General features: G+C 43.0%; 1 protein-coding gene across 1 annotated transcript in view; it reads right to left on the bottom strand.

Moving 5' to 3' along the window:
- LOC124795845 overlaps positions 1-27,490 on the bottom strand; it is a 923,569-nt gene that overhangs the window by 221,469 nt on the left and 674,610 nt on the right. The window contains exon 3 of the mRNA XM_047259927.1: positions 15,494-15,558. Coding sequence (XP_047115883.1) covers positions 15,494-15,558 — 65 coding nt within the window. The remainder of the gene's footprint in view (positions 1-15,493; positions 15,559-27,490) is intronic.

Below are 27,490 nucleotides of genomic sequence, written 5' to 3'. Positions count from 1 at the left end.
TCAGGCTAATCTCAGGAACTGCTGCAGGGATTCTGGTACAATTTTCCACTAACAGATAGACTAATTCACGAGGAAAGTTTGTGAATATAATTAATAAAATTTTCATGTTAATTGACTGAACCATGAAGAATTAAAGTCCGCCATCGCTGTGAAAATGATGTTACTGCATGCAGTGGTGAATGGCAGAACTTGTTGGAACATTCACACGTATTACCCCCGCCAAACTGCAGAACCAGGCTGGTGGAAGCTGCCACTACCTAGACGGCGGCATGAGCTACCAGCAACTTACTAAACGACCTGCGAGGCAGGACATATCAGGTGTTAAACTGATAATAACAGATTTTTTTGGTATGCAATTGATGTTTAAGGAGTGTGACGGTCACATAGAAAATTTTGTTCGTGCTGGACTGGCGCTGGGGACGGGCGGCCGTAGCTCGCGTCTCACTGGCATTGTTATGGGGTGGACTGGGCAGCGTAGAAGCTTGCAGGTTCCATCACTGCCAAGAGATGTCACTCAAGTGCCAGTAAAATATGGAGCTGATAACATTTGTGCCTCTTGAGAACTTTCCTCGTGCGTACTGATTAGTTCGGTGAAGTTATACAATTGTTATGATATTTTGTTACCTAATGTTCCTTGTATTTTCACCATAATGTCTCGTAAACAAAATTACCGCTACGCCAGATTACCCGCCTGACCATAGATACTTACTGATTACTGTGCAAAGCCAGATGTTAACAAATAAAATAAGTAAGAAATATATTACGTTCTCATTTGAAACATAGTATCTCAGAAAATTCATCAAAATGTGGCACACGATGTATATGGAACGAACTTTCCTTTGCCTTCTTTAGACATAGGAATATCGACTCTGTCTCTTCATAGCCTCCCTCACCTGACAGTGCCAGAAATACTTATTTAGAGCGCCCTAGTCGTCCATCTCTACTTCAGACAGATAAGCGAGTACTCTATTTACTCTGGCTGGCCTCTGAAATCCTACGGTAGTACCGAATATAATCCAAGGGAACTGACCAACCAGAAACGCCGGCTTACTCGTCAGTTAACCCCATCACATGACTAGCTCTTGTCTCAAAAATTTAACATAAGGAAGCTTTGTAATAAAGTTTCATTCTGTATTCACTTCGAAAAAAAAAATGAAATACCGGGTGGTGAGACACAGTCTTAATAGTTTTTAGGAGTGTTGCAGGGAAGGTTGTGTTGAGGAATAATTGTTAAGACAAAATTTGGAAAGTCGCGCCATTTCCGAGACATTTTGCATTGAAGTTACCCAATCATGGCATTGCACGCGGAAATTCAAGTACCTGCACGCACTAAAATGCACAGACGTCTGTGGGTCCGTGAGTTACCACTTCTCAAAATGCTCATTGCCAATTAAAATATGCCTTTTTCGGAAGTGATAAATTTAAGGTAGGTGAGTAAAAGCTACCTCTGTTCGGTGTGAGGAAACCAAACGAAGGACACGTTTGGCGACACTGCCTGGCAGGCTGCCTGAAACGGCGCGCGCGGCGCCTGATTTCCCAATTTCAGTGTTAAATAACTTGGAAACGACGAAGAGTATCGAACAATTAATTCCAAGTACAAACTCCCCAGCAGCACCCTTACACGCTTTTCAGACTTTTTCTGACCACTCTGTATATTTATGTACGTAAACACATGACGGCAATATCGCGTACACAACGTGTAAAAGGGGAGTGCTTTGGCGAAGCTGCCATTTATACTCAGGTGATTCATGTAAAAAGGTTTCCGATGTGATTATGGCCGCACGACGGGAGTTAACAGACTTTGAACACGGAACGATAGTTGGATCTAGTCGCATGGGACATTCCATTTCGGAAATCGTTAAGGTATTGAATACTGTGAGACCCAAAGCAACAACAGTGTGCCGATAATACCACATTTCAGGCATTACCTCTCATCACAGACAACGCAGTGGCCAGCGGCCTTCACTTAATGACCGAAGGCAGCACCGTTTGCGTAGAGTTCTCAGTGCTAACAGACAAGCAATATTCCATGAAATAACAGCAGAAATCAACATACCCATTAGTACAGTGCAGCGAAATTTGGCGTCAGTGGAACATGGCAGCAGGCGACCGACGCTAGTGCCTTTGCTAATAGCACGACATCACCTGCAGCGCCTCTCCTGGACTTGTGACCATATTGGTTGGTTCCTAGACGACTAGGAAACAGTAGTCTGGTCATATGAGTCCCGGCTTCACCTGGTAAGAGCTGACGGTAGGATTCGAGTGTGGCTCAGGCCCCACGAAGCCATGGACCCAAATTGTTAACACGACACTGTGGAAGCTGGTGGTGATTCCACGACGGCACAGACTGTGTTTACATGGAATAAACTGGGTCCTCTGGTCCAACTGAACCAATCATTGACTGGAAATGGTTATGTTCGGCTGCTTGGATACATTTGCAGCCATTCATGGATGTCATGTTACCAAACAGCGATGTAGCATGCCACTGGGCCACAATTGCTGGCTCAATATTTCTGCGGGAGACTTCCAACAACTCTTTGTGTCCATGCCACATGTATCTGCTGCAATACGCCGGGTATAAGGAGGTTCGACACGGTATTAGGAGGTAATCCGTGACTTTGACTTTTGTCACCTCATTGTACATGGTAGCGTCACAAATTCATAGGTCATTTTTGAAGGAACCAGAAACCGTAAGCCTACAGTGTAAACTACCAGTAAACGCTATTAATCATACGAAGAAGTAATATTCTCCCAGAGAATGGTCTTAGAAAGTTGCCGCTGTTGTGGAAACGACAGGAATGGCTCAATAGAACGAATTCTCTAAATGCTCGTTCTGACCTGGGTCCATACCATGGACTGTCGCCACCCAAGGTTTTCTTCGTATGCTATTGACCAGCAGGAGTAACTGTCACCTGTTTTGAAGCACAGTCTTCAGAATATACTTGACATCCAGTGATAGTATGGAGTAGTTAGCAATGGAAGACGCTTAACATTTCAGACTGAAGAAGAAAAGAACGAATAGCGTTTCCAGCTGTAAGATCCCCACGAGAAGGTGCCGAATAGGTGAGCTTTTCTGTCACTGTCGCTATCATTATGAGTCCACTGCGGAAAGCTGCTGATACGCATTCACAGTAGGCGAGGGAGTGCGAATCACAGTGTTATATTTGCATGGTCAAAGATGGAGGACAGAGAAGAGAAACGGTAAACTTAGCGCCTTGAGAAGATGTGGCCCACTCTAAAAGGACAAAGCGGAACGACAGTCTTCAGGAAGCAGAACTGTACGTAGTGTAGGGAGATCTCAAATGCAAAAAAAAAGTAATTTTAAACGTTCGCGTACTGACTGACAATTAGAATGTATTATTTGTATGTTTAAATTTTTATTACCACTGGTACATCTTTCTAGGACCTTCAGAACCATGTCTCGTCCGTCACTCATCATTTGAAGTGCTATTTTTGTGTTTTCTCCTTGTGTTTTGCAGCCTTTAAGAAAGTTTTTGCTACGAAATTGCTGAGGCTTTCGTGGGCACTAGCTGACAATTGCCTATTGACTACCAGGCCGCGTTCTGTTTCAAAAGTTTGTTTGCCGATTTTTCTGACGTTTCGCCAGCACGAGTGGCTGCCATTGTCAAAGCTTCACTCTCGATTGCTTATGGCAGACCATCACTGAAGCGTGAAGCTTTGAGAATGCCAACCTCGCATTGGCGAAACGTCAGAAAAACCAACGGCCGAAGAACCAGGGACAGAAGCCAACAGGCAACATGTCAGAGATTTTGTTTTCTGGAACGTTTGAATGAAAAGAAAAGAAAAAAAAAAAAACAAATACCTCTACCATGTGTTTCCTCTTTGAGAGGAATAAAGAGGCACAACGAGTTGAGGTGCCTACACATATTTGTCGTATTTACGGGGAGGGTGCCAATGAAGAAAGTAACGCAAAAAAAATAAATGTTCTGTCGCATTAGACAAGGTCACTTTGAAGTGAATGATTCACCAACTTCGAGAGGACTGTAGGAGTTCTATGAACATTTTAAACCATGTTGACAGTTAACCTGATAATTAGCGGTTCGTTATCACTTATCACGTGAACATGATCGTCCATTCCTGTTAAAGAATGTTCATTGGTATCGAGAAAAGGTGTCTGACATCAACACGAAGAAACAAAGAAATTACTGTGAACCTAACAAATAAACAGGGCTCCGCACAAAAGTCTCTGCGGATTCACAGAAGATGATCTAAGGCTGGTAAGTGGAAAAAGGAGCTGTCATAAACTCTGCTCACATCTTTTACCCAGAACTCTAGACACCTCATTACCGCAAATGCAGAAAACAAACAGAAGATTCCAACAAATGCTGGTGCAATACGACAGTGCATTCCCGCTTATCGCGAAACCAAAGAAGCAGCTGCCCAGCGTATTAGGTGCAGGATAATCTCACAGTTCCGATAGTTTCCCCATCTCGTGATCTCAAATTTTCACCTTTTCTATTTCATGATCAGTAACTTCGGGGGAACTGCAATCATAACAAAACTGCTTTATATTTTCTGAGCCGGGTCTTCCACAACTTGAAATACTGATCTATGTACTGATGAAGCTGAGAAATTTCTACGGTGTTCGGTCAGTCGCATATAATAAAGTGCGCAGCTCGTGGTCTTGCAGTAGCGTTCTCGCTTTCCACACACGGGGTCCCGGGTTCGATTCCCGGCGGGGTCAGGGATTTTCTCTACATCGTGCTGACTGGGTGTTGTGTGTCTTTTATCATCATTGACTCGCAAGTCGCCGAAGTGGCGTCAACTAAAAAGGACTTGCAATACGGCGGCCGAACTTCCCCGCAGGGGGCTTCCCGGCCAAAAATGCCACACGATCATTTTCATTTCATTTCAACCCCGCAGTAATTTCCTCGATACCAAAAAATAATCTGTTTGTTTCTTTTTTTATAGTCGATGTCTTTGATAAAAACCTGATATTTGGTGATCAGTGCTAGTGCCCTCATTCATTTGAATTGAGTGCGAACTATTTGAAACTTCCTGGATCATTAAAGCTATGTGCCGGACCGAGACTTGAATTTGAGACCTTGTCTTTCGCGGGCATGTGCTCTACCAACCGATTTATCCAAGCACTACTCGCAACCCCTACTTGCCGCTTTACTTCCGCCATTACCACATCCCGCCAACCTTCCAAACTTCACGGAAGTTCTCTTGCGAAATTTGCGAGTCTAGCACTCCTGAAAGAAATTATACTGCGGAGATATAGCTTAAATAAAAAACTTTCTGGCAGATTTAAACTGTGTGCCGGACAGATAGTCAAACTCGGGACCTTTGGTTAAGCCACATCTCCAGAATATCCTTTCTTACAGGAGTGCTAAGCTCGCAACTTTCGCAGGACAACTTCTGTGACATTTGCAAGGTATGAGATGAGGCAAAGGTGCAAGTAAGGCTATGAAGATGGATCGTGAGTCGTTCATGGGTAGCTCAGTTGATAGAGCACAAAGCCGTGAAAGACAAAGGTCCCAAATTCGAGTCTCGGTCCGGCACACAGTTTTAATTTGCCAGCGGACACTCGGCTGCAGAGTGAAAAGTTCATTCTGCAAACTATTTGTTTGTTTAAGTAGCCATAAATCTTTGGTGCACGACATATTGCATAATCGATTCAAATTTGGGCTTTTCCTGGTATTATAACTGTGATACGCCTCTTCTTAACTATATCCTCATAATTAACCTGGATTGATCAATGTGTCGATTTATTGTTGAATTCATGTCTGCAAGTATGATGGAGTACCGTGCTCCCGATGGTACATCGAACGGGATCTTTTTCTGAGGGTTCAGTTTATTAGAGGAACTGGTAGGCAGGTTAGGTACCGCCACAAGAACCATCTGAACTGCGGACTGTCTTTAGAAGAAGAGCCTGGGATTCATTTTGAGCAACGGGCTTACCTCACGCCTTTTAGGCAGCAACAATGGAGAAGAAACGATGAACAGAGAGATATAGAGTGCGCATGTTAGTTAGCTGCCAACAAGTGATGCAGGAAATTTACGTGCTAAAAGGTTAATAGACCGTACTCCGTTGAGAGCTCCCGATAGTGAAGCGCAGGACTGTTGACGAGAAGAGGAAAACCTTTTATGCATCTGTGGTAAGTCCAGAAAATTGTACGTTGCGAAGAAGAAATATGTCAGTATTGTAATTATTTGTTACACTCATCTATCTATACTACCAGAATAGATCACGAACGGTAGTTCTGTAGCTAATCATTTCTTTTCATCACGATATAAATCGCGTGTATCAGTACCAGTTGTTACCGATCGTATTCGCAAAGTTTTTAATCGGACAATTTTGTTCACGCTCTAAAGATTTTCGATAAAATTCTGCTCGACTCTTAAGTCGCTGAGGAACTCCTTTACAGATCACGGAAAGCTGTAACTTGCCGAGAAACGAGTTCCGACGTGAAGGTCAAAGATCACTATCGTAAACTGCATTAATTCAATGGCGAGCAATTTGTGGCGTTATAGCAAGACAGTGCACCACTTTAACCACGCCTCATAGCTTGTTACGTTATCGTTCCTTCTAACGTGTTACGATTCTGTTGTAATCTTACTAGGGAAGTTGGCTAAAGGCAATATTAGAGGAGCAGCATTGCATACTTCGCTCTGACCGCTAAAGTACGTTTAGAAGAGGCTGTGCTATCTTTTGGAACACTACCGCTATTCTGCCCGCTACTGCAGGGATCTTTAGCTGCACTGCGAAGTAGTGCAGTCTGATAAGACGCCACCAGGGACAGGGTTCGTGACTTATCTCAACGCGCTGTGCGTATTTCATTTGGCGCAGATAACTTCGCACATACGGGAGAGTCAGCCCTCTGGCATGTTAGCGAGGTCAGCAGCGGACTTCTAGTTTGCAGAAACTTAGCCTCGCTTCCGACGTTTTGTTTCTGAAGTGCACTTGACCTACCTGGCATGCCTCCTTTGTCAACGTCCTAAGAAATAATATTTATGTTTTAGTAACGCAACTTATACGTTCAGTTGTATTTGAACGTATACAGTCTTTACCTGACAATTACGTTATGCCGTTCATGCCGTGTCACTTATCACGTTCATTACATTTTTAGTTGCTATATTTTAATGCACACTATTAAGAAACTTTTGTTATGGGAGACTAGCGAGTAGGTAAGATCACAAATCAGACTTATCGAACGACGTGCCAGATGGTCTCATAGCATGAGAAAGACCGGGCGAACAGACATAGATAGATAGATAGATAGAGAGAGAGAGAGAGAGAGAGAGAGATAGAAAGAGAGAGAGAGTGAGAGAGGATTCACCTACCACACTAGCCGCCAAGAAGGGAATCTTTTATTGTTTATATTTACTGTTTAAATATTAATATAAAGCTCCAACCGTGCTGATACCGCTACTTGCACTGAGAACTTGTTAATAATAATTTCAGTATCACTCAGTTCATCGGGAAATGCTAGTTACAAATTTTAGTTACTGTCAGTGCTTTTTGACGAAAATAGTGGACCAATCGTAAGTGACCCTGAAAGGGCTGGTACCAAACTTTTAAGATAGCTTACTAGTCAGCCTACGACTAGTTTTCGATGTGGCAACACACGAACTAGGATGTGAAGTGCAACTCCGCGTAAAGACGGAATTACTTGTTAAATTTGCTTCGCAAAACATATTTGTGCAATCTCATGTTGATTCTAGGATCATGTGAAGTATTTTTGCGTTTTGAGGTGCTCGGCAACAAATGATTAACGGTTCAGAATCTTGTTATAAATATTAACGACAGACTGGCTCTCAGAATTTTTTCTGCTATAAATAGAAATAAAATCCAATGGCATCCCAATACTCTGCAATTTCAGTTTTAATAGCACCGAATTCTTCCCCATTTGCCACTTCATTATGCACTGTTTACTGCATGCACTTTAGTGCCTGCGGCCACTGGAGAAGAAACCAAGAGGACAGGTGTGCAAGTTGCCTCCATTTAAAGTGAGTGTGGATGTTATTTACTGAAATCCTCCGTGTTAGTTAATCCTGGCACATCTTTTCCGTGGATTGAGGTGTACTCAGGAGTCCACTGTGGAGTATTCGAGGGTAATAATTTGAATCTTTTGGGAATTATACTTGACGTACCCTCATGAATACTTTCCAACCTATCCTGCCGATGAACATGTGTTTCACATGTCCTACAACAAAATATCATTATTTAGTTATGTCAAGTATTTTTTATGAGGTTATAAAGTTGAAAAACACAACAATAAAATCGTATTTTAATGTCTAAGGCAGTACGATGACCTTACAATAACTATTGTACTACGTTAAAGTTGATGTTTCAGCGGTCTTCAGCCTGAGGACTGGTTTTCTGTAGTTCTCCACGCTAATCCGTCATGTACAGGCCTCTTCACCGTCACATATGTTTTAGGATCTGCATCAGTTTGAACCTGCATACTGCGGTAATCTCTTGTTATTCCTCTACAATTTTTAGTATCTCACGCTATTCTCTATTACCAAATTAACTATTCCTTGTTCCCACAATATCTGTCTTCCCAACCTATTCTTTTTTTTATGCCTCCTCTTTAGATTCTCCAACTACCCATCTACTCGTATCTTCAGCAGTGCTGTGGCAAACTGCATTTCTTAAGCTTACCCGTACTGCTCGTCGTCTACGAATTACTTTTATTTACATCTAAACTTCGTGAAGATAACACCAATAGCCTAAGTCAGAGTTGTAACAGATTTTTTGTTTCTGTGTCTTTATGGTTGTCAAATACTTTGCTCTTTCCTGAGCAAATTTTTTTTGTTTTATGTACATAATTTTTGAAATTGGTTTGTGTCTCTATTACAAAATGTTCCTTTTACTTAAATTGTGTTAAATATTTGCGTGCTAGATTTACTTTGCGAAAGAGAGTGAGAACATTGTAACTATCAATTTTAGTTTGAGTAAAAGCAAAATGTTTGTGAAAGAATGAATAACAGTAATCGCTTGTCACAATATATGTGAGATTGTTCTCATGTGACGTAAATGGAGGAGAATTCATTTTGAAACACTTAAATGTGTTTCTATTTTAAAATGATAATATTGTGGAACGTTTAGCATATTATGGGTAGCGAGTGCGATGTGAGCTGTCAGTGTCTTGCCATAATAACTGTTCACACGACTACTACTACCTTCTGCTCGGAGAAAACAACAGATGCATTAACTTTCGGTTTACCGCGATCAAGATAAACCTGTACAGTTGATGAATATCAGTGGTGATTGAAATGAACATAATGAGCACGCTACATGGTGGCTGTATAGGGATCATCGACGTGGGAATTCGATGTTCTTCAACCACAACTAAGTGAGCCATTACATTTAAAATTTTAGATGGTTGGGAAGCTCTCACTCCGCAATATACCACCAAAATAATTAAATTTAAAATTAGAGTCCTTACGAATAAATATTAGGCTTAGAGTATTCATTGTTGGATAAAACTTTCACAGACGTCCGAAACCGAGTAAAAAACATGGAAATATGTTACAAACAACATTATGTATTACTGAAATGTGTCAAAGATTTGTATCTACTGCTACAAATCATAAAATGAAGCTTATCACACAATGAAAATAATATATTTCTTTAATGAACAATTTCCCAGTTGCGAAATAGCTTTGGCAACCAGAGATGGTGACTGACTACATAAGATGCCGGAACGAGTGACAGACTTTCGTTCGATAAGCATCATCGTGAGGTTACCTGTGGGAAGGTACATGGCGGCACAATGAAATGTAAATATTAAAAAAAGCATTATGCAATATGCAGCTGTATTCGTTATTTTATTATCGACTGTTTATTTTAGTTATTTAAGACCATTCACGGGTCATAAAACCTATTCAACAATGAATTCCACAACTGTAATTCTTACCCAGTCTGAGAAGTTCTGTTACACCATTACAATTGTGGAATACACAGTTGAATTGGGGTTCATACCAGTGGATGGTCTCAAGTCGACTGAAATCGATAGTCGTTAACAAAACAACTAGCACAGCTATGTTGTATAATGCAGTTCCTAATATCCTTAAAAGCTGTCTAACACCGCCAACACAAAATACATATAAATATATGAAGGTAGTAACTGTTCCGAAAGAACAGATACCAATGATGACCATGCAGCTTCTCTAGAAAGGAATGATAATTAATCGACAACCTCAGGCCGGCCGAAGTGGCCGAGCGGCTCTAGGCGCTACAGTCTGGAAACGCGCGACCGCTACGGTCGCAGGTTCGAATCCTGCCTCGGGCATTGATGTGTGTGATGTGCTTAGGTTAGTTAGGTTTAAGTAGTTCTAAGTTCTAGGGGATTGATGACCTCAGAAGTTAAGTCCCATAGTGCTCGGAGCCATTTGAACCATTTGACCACCTCAGCTGCCAACAGGTGTTGTTGATATACTTCAAGGGAGACAGCTGAAAAATGTGTGCCCCGACCGGAACTCGAACCCGGGATCTCTTGCTTACATGGCAGACGCTCTATCCAACTGAGCCACGGAGGGCACAGAGGATAGGGCGGCTGCAGGGACGTATCCCTTGCACGCTTCCCGTGAGACCCACATTCCCACCTGTCCACAACCTACATTCGTGATGTTCTTGAAGGATATTTGCCAATTCACTCATTACTCGCGCCAACTAAGGTGACGATTCCCGTAAGAGTTCGGGCAAAGTGTGCGCCTTCGCACAGAAGAAGATCAATGGCCGGGTAGCCTTTAACTATATAAAGATAGTAACTGTTCCGAAAGAACAGATACCAATGATGACCATGTAGCTTCTCTAGAAAGAAGTGATAATTAATCGAAACCCTCAGCTGCCAACAGGTGTTGTTGATATACTTCAATAGGGACAGCTGAAAATGGGTGCCCCGACGGGGACTCGAACCTGGGATCTCCTGCTTACATCGCAGACGCTCTATCCATCTGAGCCACCGAGGGCACAGAAAACAGCGCGACTGCAGGGACTTATCCTTGCACGCACGATGATCTATAATGGTAGAATGGAACGTTTGAAAAAAAAGTAGACTCTGCTCTTATATCTCACCTAATCACCACTTCAGAAATCGTTACAGCTTCCTCAAAATCTCATGCGCCATACATCGCATAATGCCTAACAGTAAATCAATTTTACTGTCTTTTTTTTTACGAAATAATATCATAAAAATGCCATTTAGAGCATATATTTTCCACAAGAAGCGAATATCTGCTGCGTTTCTAAACTGTACGGTGTTCATCGTATGTTTAACTTTAAAGTAAACAAGAGCTGGTGCAGCACTACTAGTGATTGATTGTGGGCTCAGCTCACCTACGCTGGTGACATGGAAATAGGCCCCACTTATGTATTAGTTACTCCATTGTTCAGACAAGCGCTACATAATGAGGCTCACGAAAGAACTGAAATCTCACTCTTTTTACAAATTAGCGTGTTACATCTTTAATACATGTAGTTCTTTCACTCATTTTTTTTGTCTCACCACTTGTGCTCATGCGTCTTGCTAGTATACGCTGTGAATACGTGTGAAAGTTGCTTCTTGTTCTGTACTAAAACTCAGACGAGGAAAACCGTTAAAAAGTAGCGCAGCAAGAAGTATCCTGTGCTTAATGTCTTCGAGAAACTAAAAAAATCCATCGTTACAGACACGATAGATTTCAGAAACAATATCTGAGTTTACCGGAGCATCTGTGTTGCTTGTAAACTGAGGTGACAAAAGTCATGGGGTACCTCCTAATATCGTGTCGGACCTCCTTTTTCCCGGCGTAGCGCAACAACTCGACGTGGAATGGACTCTACAAGCCGTTGGATGTCTCATGTAGAAATACTGAGCCATGTTGCCTTTATAGCCGTCCATAACTGCGAAAGTTTGCCGGTGCAGGATTTTGAGCACGAAATGAATTCTCGATTATGTCCCATAAATGCTCGATGGGATTCATGTTGGGCGATCTGGGTGGCCAAACAATTCACTCAAATTGTCCAGAATGTTTATCAAACCAGTTGAGAACAACTGTGGCCCGGTGACATGGCGCATTGTCATCCATAAAAATTCCATCGTTGTTTGGACACATGGCTGAGAATGATCTCCAAGTAGTTGAACAAAACGTTTTCCAGTCAATGATCGGTTCATTTGGACCAGAGGATCGAGTAAATACAACCCACACCATTACGGACCGGCCACCAGCTTGTACAATGCTTTGTTGACAACTTGGATCCACGGCCTCGTGGAGTCTGCGCCACACTGTAGACCTACCATCAGCTCTTAGCAACTGAAATCTGGGCTCATCTGATCAGGCCACAGTTTTCCACCGATACGGTCAGGAGCCCAGGGGAGGCGCTGCAGGCAATGTCGTGGTGTCAGTAAATGCACTTGCGTCGGCGTCTGCTGCCATAACCCATTAACGTCCAATTTCACCGCCCTGTTCTAGCGGATACATTCGTGGTACATGTCACGCCGATTTCTGCTGTTATTTCCCGCGTTGTTGCTTGTCTGTTAGCACTGACAACTCTACTCAAACGCCACTGCTCTTGATCGTTAAGTGAAGGCCATCGGCCACTCCGTTGTTAGTGGTGAGAGGTAATGCCTGACATGTGGTATTCTCGGCACACACTTGACATTGTAGATCTCAGAATATTGAATTCTCTCAGGATTACCGAATGGAATGTCCTCTGCGTCCAGCTGCAACTATCACTCCCCATTCAAGGTCGGTTAATTTAAGTTGTGCGGTTACAATCACGTCGGTAACTTTTTCATACGAATCACCTAAGTACAAATGGTACAAATGGCAGCTCCGCCAATACACTGCCCTTTTATACGTTGTGTATACGATATTACCACCATCTGTATATGTGCATATCACTGTTCCATGACTTTTGCCACCTCAGTGTTTTAGGTGAGCAGAAAGGGAAAGACAGTACAGATAAACTATCTACTCCTGGCAAGATGAGAAGCCTGCAATTACGTGTAGTGGGAAAATGTGATAATTTTGTGAAAAGTTCTGTGTGGTCGGAGGTGTATGCTGAAAAACTGTTTTTTATTTTTTCAGGTTGAGAGTCACGTCTGTTTGCAACAAGCACAGCATCAATGAAGAAATATCAAACAAAGTCACCAAAGGTGAGAGAACAGTACATTAGCAGCAAGATAAAACTCTGATTTGGAAAAAAAAACAAAAAAACAAAAAAAACAAAAAAAAACAGACGCGTGAAATATAGAGGTTGTCGTACTTAACTTGACGCCCAAAAATAACTTTTTTCAAATAATCAAATGGCTCTAAGCACTATGGAACTTAACATTTGAGGTCACCAGTGCCCTAGACTTAGAACATCACACACATCCATGCTGAGGAAAGATTCGAACCTGCGACCGTAGCAGCAGCGCGGTTCCGGATTGAAGCGCCTGGAACCGCTCGGCCACAAACATTTTTCAGAGGCAAGCAAATTTTTTAAATTCTCAGGTTGTACATTAACAATTATGATTGATTTACTTGTAACTTTGTTTGTTATGAAGATAAGAACAGAAGCATCATATTCTTGAATAACACCATATATTTTTAATTCGGTACTCCACTTCCAAGGATGCCACTTTTAGAATGTTCTGACAGATTGTAAGTTCTTATACAATGAAGCGAAAACTATGCTTCCAATGTTTCTGAAAGTTTGCGATAAGCTTGTATTGCTAGTCTGACATGGATTTTTAGTACAAAAATCATGAAAAAACCAAGACATATTCAGCACGTGAAGAGATGAAGAGATGAATTTGGGAACAACTACCAGGAGAGGCCGGGAAATAAACAAATATAGCAGATAAAAGAAGTGGACGACACAAATTCGTCTGGGAGGAAAATGAGGTGGCGAAGGACAGTACATATAGGCATGCGAACGGACAGCGAACAAACCAAGGAGGGTACTTACAAAGTCTTTCGCTTGGTTCTGAGAAATAAGAGGAAACTGAGACGATGATAGGAGTTGGGTAGATGACATTGGAATATATAGAAACAATGTGGATGCTATGGCTGAAGAATTTGATGCATCGGGACGTTTGGAAGAAGTATTTATTCTGATATGCAAGACCAATGGCTGCTGTTGTTGCTGGTAGTGATGATGCTGATGATGACTGAGACGAGGTAAATAAAAAAATTTTCCGCGGACTGCCGATGATTGTACAGTTCTTACCTTTTCCGTTTTTTACTTAGGCGGACAAAAGGACATTTTGCACTATATTACGTTGGTATCATATGCCTTTTGAGCGTATACATATTGCCCTTGTGACCTCTCTTCTCAAGTCGCAGTTTTTAGATCTAATGTGGGACTTTTATCGTCATTACCGACTGTATAAAGTCTCATTTATACCAAACGAGTTTCACTTTATGTAACAAGCAGATCAGTGATCTTTGTTGTTCTGTTTACATGTAGATGTAAAGAGATGACAAACATCTATCGTGTTGAAAATCACATTTTTTTTTGCTTACATCATTCGAATGTGTAGTACTATACGCAGGTGTCCGGTTTTAAATGCACTGCGTTACACTAGCCACAATATTTTCTCGTTTGAGTGTTTTTGCTTATATGCTCACCATCACCTATTGGTTTTGTGTAATTTGAATTTCGTTCCGATAGTGTGGAAAGGAGAGGGGGAAGAGGTAGTGACATGTTGTAACTTGTGTGTGCAAGTCTGTGAGCGTGTGTGTGCCTATGTGTGTACGTTTTTATGTACAGTTTTTTTACACATGTGACAGAGAATGGGATATGGGGGAGGGGAGGAGGGGAGGAAGAGGGAGAGGAAAGCGAAGTGCCCTAGCCTGTGTGTATGTCTGTTCTGATTATTACTTTGCTAAAGCTTTTTATTGTGGCACTAGTGTGTTAGTAATCTCGTTAAACTGACACTTAAAATAAAATCACAATTGTTACAATGATCAGTGACAATGTTCTTAAATAAAGCGAAGAGGGTTTGGTGTGAATAGTACATTATACAGTCGCGAAAGATAGCAGAAATCCTCATATTATTTGTGAATGCCGTTCGAAGGAAAGATACCACGCGTTCATATAATTGAGTTGCCTCGATGGACAACGCATGCACCACCTTTAGTGCAGATCCACTATTACGTTCGACCTCCTGCGGGAATCTCAAACTAGTGAGCAAGCAGGACATGGACGGGGACTGCAGATAAGAGGGGCTAAGTGAGAATGTGCGTTGGCCGGGATGTGTGCCGAGATAATCCTCGCAATTGCGATAAAACCTGTGTCGGGATGGCGCTATGGTTAACACAGCTGCGTAATAAGCAGGAGATCCCGGTTTCGAATCCCGGTCTGGCACACATTTTCGCTGGCTGCCGCTGATTCCACATAAAGTCCCGATGCAACTGACATCAACATCATTTCCTACCCTTTCTTTTTCTTACACCCCCCCCCCCCCCCCCTCCACCTTCAATTTTCATAGAACATTTACCAGTTCACATCTTATCCGACTGTATAAGTAATTTAACAGCAACAACTCACCAATTGGATAGTAGGGCAGCCGTGGGTAATGGCGCCCCTTGCTGTCCGTATAGCCTCGGATAAGCCTGAAACACAAATAACAGCGCGTTAGTACACTGCTACAGGAGATTATTAAAACTTTTAAGGGTGTATTTTGGTTTAATGTGGCAGATGTAGGGCGGAACATTATACAGAACAAATGCTCCAGGTGTCAGCGTAGAAATTTGTGGTAAGTTACTATGGGACCAAACTGCTGAGGTCATCGGTCCATAGACTTACACAATACTTAATCTAACTTAAGCTAAGGACAACACACACACCCATGCCCGAGGGAGGACTCGAACCTCCGACGGGGGGAGCCGCACGAACCACGGCAAGGCGTTTCAGACCGCACGGCAACCTCGCGCGGCTCTCAGCGTAGATATCAGCTGTCAGCGTAGATGGTTAAAATTAAATACCGTTTTAAACATATCTACGTGCATTGTTTTGGCATGAAAAGCGAGCCGTATCTCAGCATATTCTCACAAGGGAACCTCCCTCGAGTGAAAAGTTTAATTTTTTTTTATTTTCAGACAATTATCAAAGTTCAGGCACTCACACATAATCAACTTCGCTCTCTAAAATTCCAGGACATGTTCAGATTTGCTTGGACTTATGCAGGATTTGACGGTCTACACACGGAAAAATTTGAAAACGTTAAAAACATATGTTTTGACAGAGCACAGGGAAAACTGTGAAACTGTTGCATTCATTTGTTGCAGTTTATGTGACAAACTCTTATGTTTTCATCATTTTTTGGGAGTGATTATCACATCCACAAGGAAACCTAAATCGGGCAAGGTAGAAGAATCTTTTTACCCATTCGCCAAGTGTACAAGTTAGGTGGATCGACAACATATTCCTGTCATGTGACGCACATGCCGTCACCAGTATCGTATAGACTATATCAGACGTGTTTTCCTGTGGAGGAATCGGTTGACCTATGACCTTGCGATCTAATGTTTTCGGTTCCCATTGGAGAGGCACATCCCTTAGTCTACTAATCGCACGGTTTTGCGGTGCGGTCGCAAAACACAGACACTAAACTTATTACAGTGAACAGAGACGTCAATGAACGAACGAGCAGATCATAACTTTGCGAAAACAAAGAAAGTAAACTTTTCACTCGAGGGAAGACTTGAACCAAGGACCTGTCGTTCTGCAGCTACTCACGCTAACCACGGGACCACGGGGCTCCTGAGTTCACACTGTCCTTGATGTTGCATATCTTGCGCATGGACTGCTCAGTTTGTATATTTTGCTTATTTTTTTCATAGTTCCACACAACTTATTCCTGTTTTCTCGATTGATCTGTGTTCAGTTTTTCAAGGCCTATCCACTGTGCCAACTTATAACTAAATCTGAGGGGGGTGCGATGGGGAGGTTCCCTTGTCAGATGTACAATCTCGTGGAGATACTTATCTTGTGGGCACTGATTTGTCCAAGGCTGCTGGTCTATGGTTTCATGTAATGTTTGATGTGATCATACATTTGTAAATTATAAACAAAAACTTTAGGTAAAGTTTGTTTATTGTTATTCAGAAGAAAATAAAACAAAAACCGCTCCATCTCAATATGCTGGCGTCGTCAGCGTTGCTACTATACCCTTTCGTAGTATCGAATCATCTGAAACTGTTGCTTCTGTCAGTCTGCAAGTAAATGGCTTAACTCACTGAAAACTGTCCACTTTCAGCCTAGGCAGCTTCATTTATTAAGATGGTTATGGCGTCAACCAGCAGTATGTCAGAATTACAACATGCTCTATAAATCAAATTATGAGTGTATAATTTCAAATGACGCTAAAGGGCAGTTGTCGTTGTGATTCAGTGGACCAAAATATAATTCAGGAACAGTAATAGATTGCCTGTTTACAATATATTGACTGAATATGTCTGGCGCAGGGATAGAAGTACTAAAAACATACAACAACACATATAGCTACAAAAAGGTTAGAATAAAAATGAAAGAGAGTGTGGTTTATACTGGGTGTCTCCTCTAAGAGGCGTCAGGCACATTTTCTCTATTTTCTCTGGTGTTTCAACAGATATTTGCAGTTTAGTTTTTGCGTTGTGCAGCAGGAGTCAGACCAGATAAGTACTGCTCTTCAGGTCTTTCTTGCGACGTCCAGTGTCGACAGACACTGTCAGTTTGTTTCTCGTTTTAAGAAAATTTCTTTTTTAATCGGGATCTTTCGTACCCATTTGATATAGCGCGCCAAAATTAGTCTGTTTTATCGGTATGTATCAACGGGACAGTAAAACACGATGAATAAATAGCAACGTAGCAGCGACTCAGCGCTTCCTGCTTGGCAGTAACAGTCAGCGCGTGTGAGAGCAATGCCGTGACTTCTGGAGGGCTGGTTCCCTTCGAGTTTTACTGTTCCTTTTGATCCATATCGATAAAACTGATGTTGCACTAGACTAATCTGTGGTCGCCCTATCGAATGGGCGCATACTCACATCAAAAAAAGTTTCGCATCACTTCGGTTCCGAGAGTTTCGGAACCTGTACAGAAAATTGTAATAGAGATCAACATAAACATGATTTCCGCCCTTTTTATTGCTCACGAAAACCACACACTGCATGTTGTACCACCATACAGCGAGACCTTCAGAGGCGGTGGTCCAGATTTCTGTACGCACCGGTACCTCTTGCCCTCTTGCATTGATGCATGCGTGTATTCGTTGTGGCGTACTATCCACAAGTTCAAGGCACTATTGGTCCAGATTTTCCCACTCTTCAATGGCGATTCGGCGTAGATCCATCATAGTGGTTGGTGGGTCACGTCGTCCATAAACAGCCCTTTGCAATCTTTCCCAGGCATGTTCGATAGGCTTCATGTCTGGAGAACATGATGGCCACTCTAGTCGAGTGATGTCGTTTTCCTGAAGGAAGTCATTCACAAGATGTGCACGATGGGGGCGCGAATTCTCGTCCATGAAGAGGAATGACTCGCCAATATGCTGCCGATATGGTTACACTATCGGTCGGAGGATGGCATTCACGTATCGTACAGTCGTTGCGGCGCATGACCACCAGCGGCGTATGTCGGCCAACATAATGCCACCCCAAAACTGCAGGGAACCTCCACCTTGCTGCACTCGTTGGACAGTGTGTCTAAGGCGTTCAGCCTGACCGGCTTGCCTCCAAACACGTCTCCGACAATTGTCTGGTTCAAGGCATATGCGACCCTCGTCGGTGAAGAGAAAGTGATGCCAATACTGAGCGGTCCATTCGGCATGTTATTGGGCCCACACGGTGTCGTGGTTGCAAAGATGGACCACGCCATGGACGTCGGGAGTGAAGTTGCACATCATGCAGCCAATTGCTCACAGTTTGAGTCGTAACACGACGGCCTGTGGTTACACGAAAAGCATTATTTAACATGGTGGCGTTGCTGTCAGGGTCCTCCGAGCACTGCAGTAGTAGCCCTTGGACGACCTGAGCGAGGCATGTCATCGACAGTTTCTGTCTCTCTGTATCCCCTCCATGTCCGAACAACATCGCTTTGGTTCACACAGAGACGCCTGGACACTTCCCTTGTCAAGAGCCTTCCTGGCAAATACTAACAATGCGGACGCGATCAAACCGCATTATTGACCGTTAGGCATGGTTGAACTACAGATAACAGGAGCCGTGTAACTCCTTCCTGGTGGAATGACTGGGACTGATCGGCTGTCGAACCCCCTCCGTCTAATAGGCTCTACCCATGCAAGGTTGTTTACATCTTTGGGCGGATTTAGTGACATCTCTGAACAGTCAACGGGACTGTGTCTGTGATACAAAATCCACAGTAAACGTCTATCTTCAGAAATCCTGGAAAGTGTACGCAGTAAGATTCGCCGAAAAGTCGTTGATGAACACTGTTGCTAGCCCCATGGTTCATCTGGCTGTCAGGTGAGCAAGACTTACAGTTGCACGTCTGTTCGCCAGTACCCATCTCCGCAGCTGTCGTTCACCCCTGTTATCCATGGCCCGTGGTGCACCACAGCTACCTCTGCGCTGATTTTATACAGCACCATTTTGCCATGCACGGTATATACTTTTACCACTGCGGCATGTGAAAAATTAATGTAGTTGGCCGATTCGGTAATGCTTCCACCCTTGGCCCAAAAGTAAATGATCATGGCCTTTTGAACGTTAGATAAATCGCTCCATTTTCGCATTACGACAACTATTTTCCTTTTTTCTGCATCGCCCGACACCCTTTATGTTCATTCCACTGCTAGTGCTGCCATCTGCCGTCTGTGAGTGGCTACTGTACGTTGACGTCGAACATAGGCGGTGGCCACATTAATGTAATTGGACCGTATAACGTTTCGAAGGAACCCAGACCAACCGTAATGTCTTCCTACTGTTACCACAGTCCACTTCTTAAGAAGATCCTCATAGATATAATACTCCGAAAGTCTCTGTAGCCGCGCGGGATTAGCCGAGCGGTCTACATCTACATCTACATCTATACTCCGCGAGCCACCTTACGGTGTGTGGCGGAGGGTACTTATTGTACCACTATCTGATCCCCCCTTCCCTGTTCCATTCACGAATTGTGCGTGGAAAGAACGACTGCTTGTAAGTCTCCGTATTTGCTCTAATTTCTCGGATCTTTTCGTTGTGATCATTACGCGAGATATATGTGGGCGGTAGTAATATGTTGCCCATCTCTTCCCGGAATGTGCTCTCTCGTAATTTCGATAATAAACCTCTCCGTATTGCGTAACGCCTTTCTTGAAGTGTCCGCCACTGGAGCTTGTTCAGCATCTCCGTAACGCTCTCGCGCTGACTAAATGTCCCTATGACGAATCGCGCTGCTTTTCGCTGGATCATGTCTATCTCTTCTATTAATCCAACCTGGTAAGGGTCCCATACTGATGAGCAATACTCAAGAATCGGACGAACAAGCGTTTTGTAAGCTACTTCTTTCGTCGATGAGTCACATTTTCTTAGAATTCTTCCTATGAATCTCAACCTGGCGCCTGCTTTTCCCACTATTTGTTTTATGTGATCATTCCACTTCAGATCGCTCCGGATAGTAACTCCTAAGTATTTTACGGTCGTTACCGCTTCCAATGATTTACCACCTATGGCATAATCGTACTGGAATGGATTTCTGCCCCTATGTATGCGCATTATATTACATTTATCTACGTTTAGGGAAAGCTGCCAGCTGTCGCACCATGCATTAATCCTCTGCAGGTCCTCCTGGAGTACGTACGAGTCTTCTGATGTTGCTACTTTCTTGTAGACAACCGTGTCATCTGCAAATAGCCTCACGGAGCTACCGATGTTGTCAACTAAGTCTCAAGGCGCTGCAGTCATGGACTGTGCGGCTGGTCCCGGTGGAGGTTCGAGTCCTCCCTCCGGTATGGGTGTGTGTGTTTGTCCTTAGGATAATTTAGGTTAAGTAGTGTGCAAGCTTAGGGACTGATGACCTTAGCAGTTAAGTCCCATAAGATTTCACACACATTTGAACATTTTGAAGTCTGTGTACAGTGCGTAGCTGAAAGTATATTGTACCAATCTAGTTCATTCGCAAACTGAACGTGGGACAAATGACTATCTATACGCCTCTGTGCGTCCTAATCTCTCTTACCTTTTTCCTCACGATCTCTACGCGATATATAAGGTGGCGGCAGCATGGCGGTCACACAGTCTTCTTCGAACATATGGGATTTACCCAACAGACTGTCTCGAGAACTGCATAATCTGTCTTCCAAGAAATATTCTTGGGCATTACTGTTACGCTTCCATGTTTCCTGTAACGACCTGTCACGGCTCTAGCAGCATGTCTGTGAACTCTTTCGATGTCTGTTGTCAGGTTTACATGGTGGGGACTCCAAACATTGGAAGGCTACTATAGACTTGCCGACACTTGCGTTTCGTAGCTGATCTGCCTTACAGATGCCTGCACACTTCTGACATCGTCAGTGTGAGAGCAATCTGTAGTATTATGAACACTGAATAAATTTTCAGCTGTCAAGATCGCTAAGATCTATTCATGTAGATAACCGATTTCGACGGTTCTCTGTTGCCATGTTCGTATCTGCAAAAGATAGGACAGAAAATGCTAGGACACAGCATCTAACATTACAGCACACATAATTATATCCAAAATGCGCAATACATAGGATAACAACATACTTATGTTCACATCATTACACAATCTTCTCCTTCAGTACAGTAAGTGGTGTTATAAAATGTATATCCATATTGGTATCGAGAGCTATTCTTAGAAGACGGCAGGTCAGTTTTAAAATAACAGCTATGCATACACATGTTACTGCGCCTGTTACAAGCGCTCACAAATGGTTCAAATGGCTCTGAGCACTATGGGACTCAACTGCTGAGGTCATTAGTCCCCTAGAACTTAGAACTAGTTAAACCTAACTAACCTAAGGACATCACAAACATCCATGCCCGAGGCAGGATTCGAACCTGCGACCGTAGCGGTCTTGCGGTTCCAGACTGCAGCGCCTTTAACCGCACGGCCACTTCGGCCGGCAAGCGCTCACATTCATCACCTCTTCACAACCGACAGGTTCCAACGTAAACATCCTTAGTGATGCATTGGATCATCAGATGGCGCAGTGGCATTACGAATCGATATTATCGATTAAGTGTGAGCACGTTTAATCAGCGCAGTAAAGTGTGTGTACATAGCTGTTATTTTAAAACTGGCATGCCAACTTGTAGTATAGCTGACGACAGCTTACTGCACTGAAGGAAAAGATTGTGTGATGATGTAAACATAGTATGCTGTTATTCCACGCGTTGCAGATCTTGGATACAATTATTTGTGGTGTGATGTTAGTTACTGTGTCCTAGCATTTTCGGTCATATCTTTTACAGATCCGAAAACGGCAACAGAAAATTCCCAAAACCGCTTATCTATATGAATAAATGATTTTAACGATCTTGGCAGTTGAAAATTTATTCGGTATTCACTTTTTTGTATTTTCCTAGAACCCTTCCAGCAAATCTAAGTCTTCCATTTATCTTCCTTAACAATGATTTCGAATCGCTTCTTAGTGTTACCCTTAAATATATTTACAAGGCCGGCCGGTGTGGCCGAGCGGTTCTAGGTGCTTCAGTGTGGAACCGCGCGACCGCTACGGTCGCAGGTTCGAATCCTGTCTCGGGCATGGATGTGTGTGATGTCCTTAGGTTACTTAGGTTTAAGCAGTTCTAAGTTCTAGGGGACTGATGACCTCAAATGTTAAGTCCCATAGTGCTCAGAACCATTTATATTTACGATGTGACGAGCAGTCAAGAAGTTCACCACTAATCTCGTAATCAGATGTTATAACGTTCTCCCTCTTTGTTGAAAGCGTTATCTTATATTTATCCACTTTTAAAGAAAGCTCTCATTCATTACACTCAGTGGCAATTTCATCAAATTCTATCTGTATGTCCTTACATTCGTCCAATGACAATACTTTCCCGCAAACAACAGATTATAACAAATGAATGCAACTGAATAACCCAATTGTCATAAGCCTTCAGTCACGTTTTTATTTCACCATAATTTCCGAGACGAGTAGCTACCTCCGTTCCTTTTTTAAATTAAATATAGTTTACCAAAGATGATAATATCATGAGGACTCACAAATTACGTAGTTCTATCAGTGTACAGGGATACTCTTTTCTTTTACTCGTAATTTTACATATAATAGTGCGCAACTACTGTAAAAGGCATAGTGCACACCCGTAGTTTTTAATGATGTTCTGCTCTCCCTAGCACTTCATATTTAGTTACCAGACTAGTTTCAATGGAAGCACTCTGCTGACGCCAAATTTTTCTCAACAACTCTTTAGCCTTGGTGTTTAAAGGTCACTGCGTTCTATTTTCAGGTGGCCCATTCAATTAATATAACCGCGCGAGCTTTCTTTAGTCTAGACTTGCGTTCTTGTTACCTTGCCAGCATGACGACCTGCAGTAATTTCGCACTCGGGGAAAGAAGTGCGTTGTGCGTGTTTAAAATAACACCTGTCTGAGACTAATTAATTTATAGGCAAAGCGGATTTAATCTTTTCTCCCCAGTGAAAGCGTATTTCAATGTATGGTAATTAAAACATCGTTACTTGCTCTTCGAAACTGCTAACTTAGAAAAAATGCTAAATCTGTGGTTTCAAGAAAGAGAGAATGAATTTTTATATCTACAGTACTGGATGGTTGATTCGATCCAGTACTGAAGACAGAGGACACTTTTGTAGCATATAAAGCATATTATTATTGAGAATTATGTCTGTTGGAAACCTGAACGGTATAAACGTATTTCATTTAACGCTGTTACGTGCACATCTTTTCTTGTTTACGCCGTGTTAGTGTTAGATGCAATCTGAATGCCTGACTTTCGTAGCTAAAAGTAATTCTATACCTGCCCAAAAAGAGATAATACATCCCTTCGAGATGCTAATTATAAATTACTGCATTAATTGCTATTTTACTATTTATTTCCGAAAAGGAATGAGTGAAACTCCATTTTTTTGTTCTCAAATAAAATTCAGCTCTAATAGTCAGCTAAAGATTTTTGTCGCAACTTGGATGTGTTTTCATGAAGATAGTCTCCACGCGGTAAATGATCCTAGTAAATATGAAAATGTAATACGCGCAAAAGCATATGTTTAAGAATGAGCGTTCAAATTTACAATTTTTACCTCTAACCTGAAGCACGTTGTCTTTACAAATGTCTACAGTAGTCTTCACGTCATATAACAATCGGGTGATAGAAACCTTCAATCCGCAGAATGAACAAAACATATCAGTTTTACTTTTTTGTTTTATTTTGTGTTTACTCGTGCGTTTTGTGTTTATTTTTTGTCTCCCCAGTATTTGCTAGGCACTTTCGTACATGGCGTTAATCACTAGGCAACTCATGGTAAACATTTCCGTGACGACGAAACTGTATTCTGTATTTACACAAATCCGTCACTGTCAATGTTTCCGCTTGATATTGCTACTGTGCGTCGCAACTGTTGTTTTCATATTATTCATTCTCCGATGCTCATTTTTCTGCCGTACGTTTTCTGTTATCTGAGAGGCATATGTTGAAGAGATGCCCAACGAAAACAAGAGTATCCTGTATCGTTTCCTCGATCAGATACAGGATGTCCTCATGGGCAATAGTCAGAGATATGATACGAACGATCATTTGCAGCAAAAATATGGACATATGACCTATTCCAAATGGTTTCCAAGATAGAACACATTTAATATCCATTGTTATTTATTTTCTGTATTATTCAATACACAGTCAGGTTTACACATTTACAACAGTTGGTAAACATTACAACAAGCGCTTTACGAAGTATCAATTGAAAAACAGGTACCTTTAACATATTCACCTTTAAGCATTACCCCGAACGTCACATTAGAGCTGTTATACAGTTCACAATAAATGTTCGAATACCTCACCGTCAGTTTCAGTGCATTTGTGCACCCGTAGGAGTACATGTTGTGTTGCTGCACGTTGCCTAATGAAGCCAGCAGCGCCCATGATGGGACCACGCAGTTCATCTCGCGTCAATCCGCGATTAGGGTATGTATGTATGTATGTATTAAACCGGGGACCCAGAAACGACGGAGAGGCTTCGTCTCGCCGGAGCCTTCCGTGGTTCACAACCCCACAACAGGCCACAACAGTCCACCCACCCCACCACCGCCCCATACCGCACCCAGGGTTATTGTGCGGTTCGGCCCCCCCCCCCCCCCCCCCCCCCAGTGGACCCCTCGGGGACGTCTCATACCCAAATATTTGCACGGTAGAATAATTATGGTATATGCGTACGTGGAAACGGTGTTTGTGCAGCAGTCCTCGACACAGAGTAACTGAGGCGGAATAAGGGGAACCAGCCCAGATTCGCCGAGGTAGATGGAAAACCGCCTTAACAACCATCCCCTGGCTGGCCTGCACACCTGACCTCGACGCGTGATTAGAGTAGGTGTGGCTGAGATGTTGTCTCACGCGTTCGGTAGAATGTGGAGGGGCTCCATCACTCTGGAAGTACACTGCAGTCCTCGTGGCCAAAGGAGTGTTTTCAAGGTATTAAACAAACGAATTCTCCAAAAAATATTATTAATGGACGCGAATGATGATTGTCACTTTACCAGTGACCAAATTCAAGTCGTTTGACATTGCCGCCAATGTGAAGATTGTGGACACGCTGTATGTCAAATGGGTACAAGTTTCCCGGATGTAATGTTCCCACACGTGTGTACTTTGGACATTGATACATGCAGAAAGTAGCCGAGTTCTAGTAGTAGGGCTACACTGCACCATTTTAACAATGCGTTGCTTTTCCTGCACATTGTTGAACTTCCAGTTCAGGAGAAAAATGAGAACTTGGAAGAATGTCTGGTTTACGCAATGTGCTGAAGACTATGGTAAACAGTCCGCCTGCTTAGCTGGATGGTAACGTGCTTGCCTCCCATGCAAGTGCGCCCAGGTTCGATTCCCGGCCGCGTTGGAGATTTTCTCCGCTCGTGGACTGAATGTTGTGTTGTCCTCATCATCAGTTCATCATCATCACCGGCGCGCAAGTCGCCCAATGTGGCGTCGAATGAAATAAGACTTGCACTTGGCTGCCGAACTTCACCGAATAGGGCCTCCCAGCCAACGATGCCATATGCTTATTTCATTTCCATTTCTGGTAAACACTCTGCGATCAGGAATTCGACTTGTCGGAAAGTATTTTTCGACAGCAGCCATTAGTGTAAATGTGTGGCATTTCGGCTAGCGCATGTACAAACAGTTAACCGGTGTTTCTCTCCAACACATTCTCAGCCCCTCGTACTACTTCACTCACGACACACCATGAACAACTGTGGATTCAGCGGGCTACTTTATTGTCAGAAAGAGGTCCCAAGCTAACAGGTTGAAAGTAGCGTGGTAGGTTGGGCTAGAATAAAACGCCTGAGAGGTTGGGTGGGCAGGACACATCCATATTACTGTGTCTCACTGTTAACGTACAACTAATACCGCCGGAAAAACAAACCCGAGACTGGACAGAGCAGTTCTGAATGCAATGCATACTTGACGTCCATGGCCGAGCGGTTCTAGGCGCTTCAGTCTGGAACCGCGCGACCGTTACGGTCACAGGTTCGAATCCTGCCTCGCGCATGGATGTGTGTGATGTCCTTAGGTTAGTTAGGTTTAAGTAGTTCTAAGTTCTAGGGGACTGATGGCCTCAGATGTTAAGTCTCATAGTGCTCAGAGCCATTTGAACCTTGACGTCCAAGAGTGAAGTAGACCTCATGTTGTCAACCGCAAGTACCGTGAACGAATGGAACAATTTTGTTTTCAAACAAAACATGCAGTACATACCGTCGACATTTCTACTGTTCTGCAGATGTTTCCCATGCGATACCGATACAAGGGCTAAGCAATCAGCGAAATGTAATGGCTATGTAACGAGGCACCGGAGACGACGGGTTTGCCCGCATCTCGTGGTCGTGCGGCAGCGTTCTCGCTTCCTACGCCCGGATTCCCGGGTTCGATTCCCGGCGGGGTCAGGGATTTTCTCTACCTCGTGATGGCTGGGTGTTGTGTGATGTCCTTAGGTTAGTTAGGTTTAAGTAGTTCTAAGTTCTAGGGGACTGATGACCTAAGGTGTTAAGTCCCATAGTGCTCAGAGCCATTTGAACCATTTTTTCGACGGGTTTCTGATATCAAAATGCTCTGAACATCTTCCGAAATTTTGTCGGTGGAGTTCTGGTTCACCCTGCATATTCTCGTATGTTTTCCGTACACAGTTGTCAAATTAAGCGAATTTCCTAATTTATCTCTCAGTATCTTGGCGGTCTAAGCGATGGGGTAAAAAATGGTTCAAATGGCTCTGAGCACTATGGGATTCAACTGCTGTGGTCATCAGTCCCCTAGAACTTAGAACTACTTAAAACTAACTAACCTAAGGACATCACACACATCCATGCCCGAGGCAGGATTCGAACCTGCGACCGTAGCAGTCGCACGGTTCCGGA

The sequence above is a fragment of the Schistocerca piceifrons genome, chromosome 4 (assembly GCF_021461385.2).
Source record: "Schistocerca piceifrons isolate TAMUIC-IGC-003096 chromosome 4, iqSchPice1.1, whole genome shotgun sequence".
Lineage (NCBI taxonomy): Eukaryota > Metazoa > Arthropoda > Insecta > Orthoptera > Acrididae > Schistocerca > Schistocerca piceifrons.
This window is presented reverse-complemented; position numbering and strand designations above follow the sequence as displayed.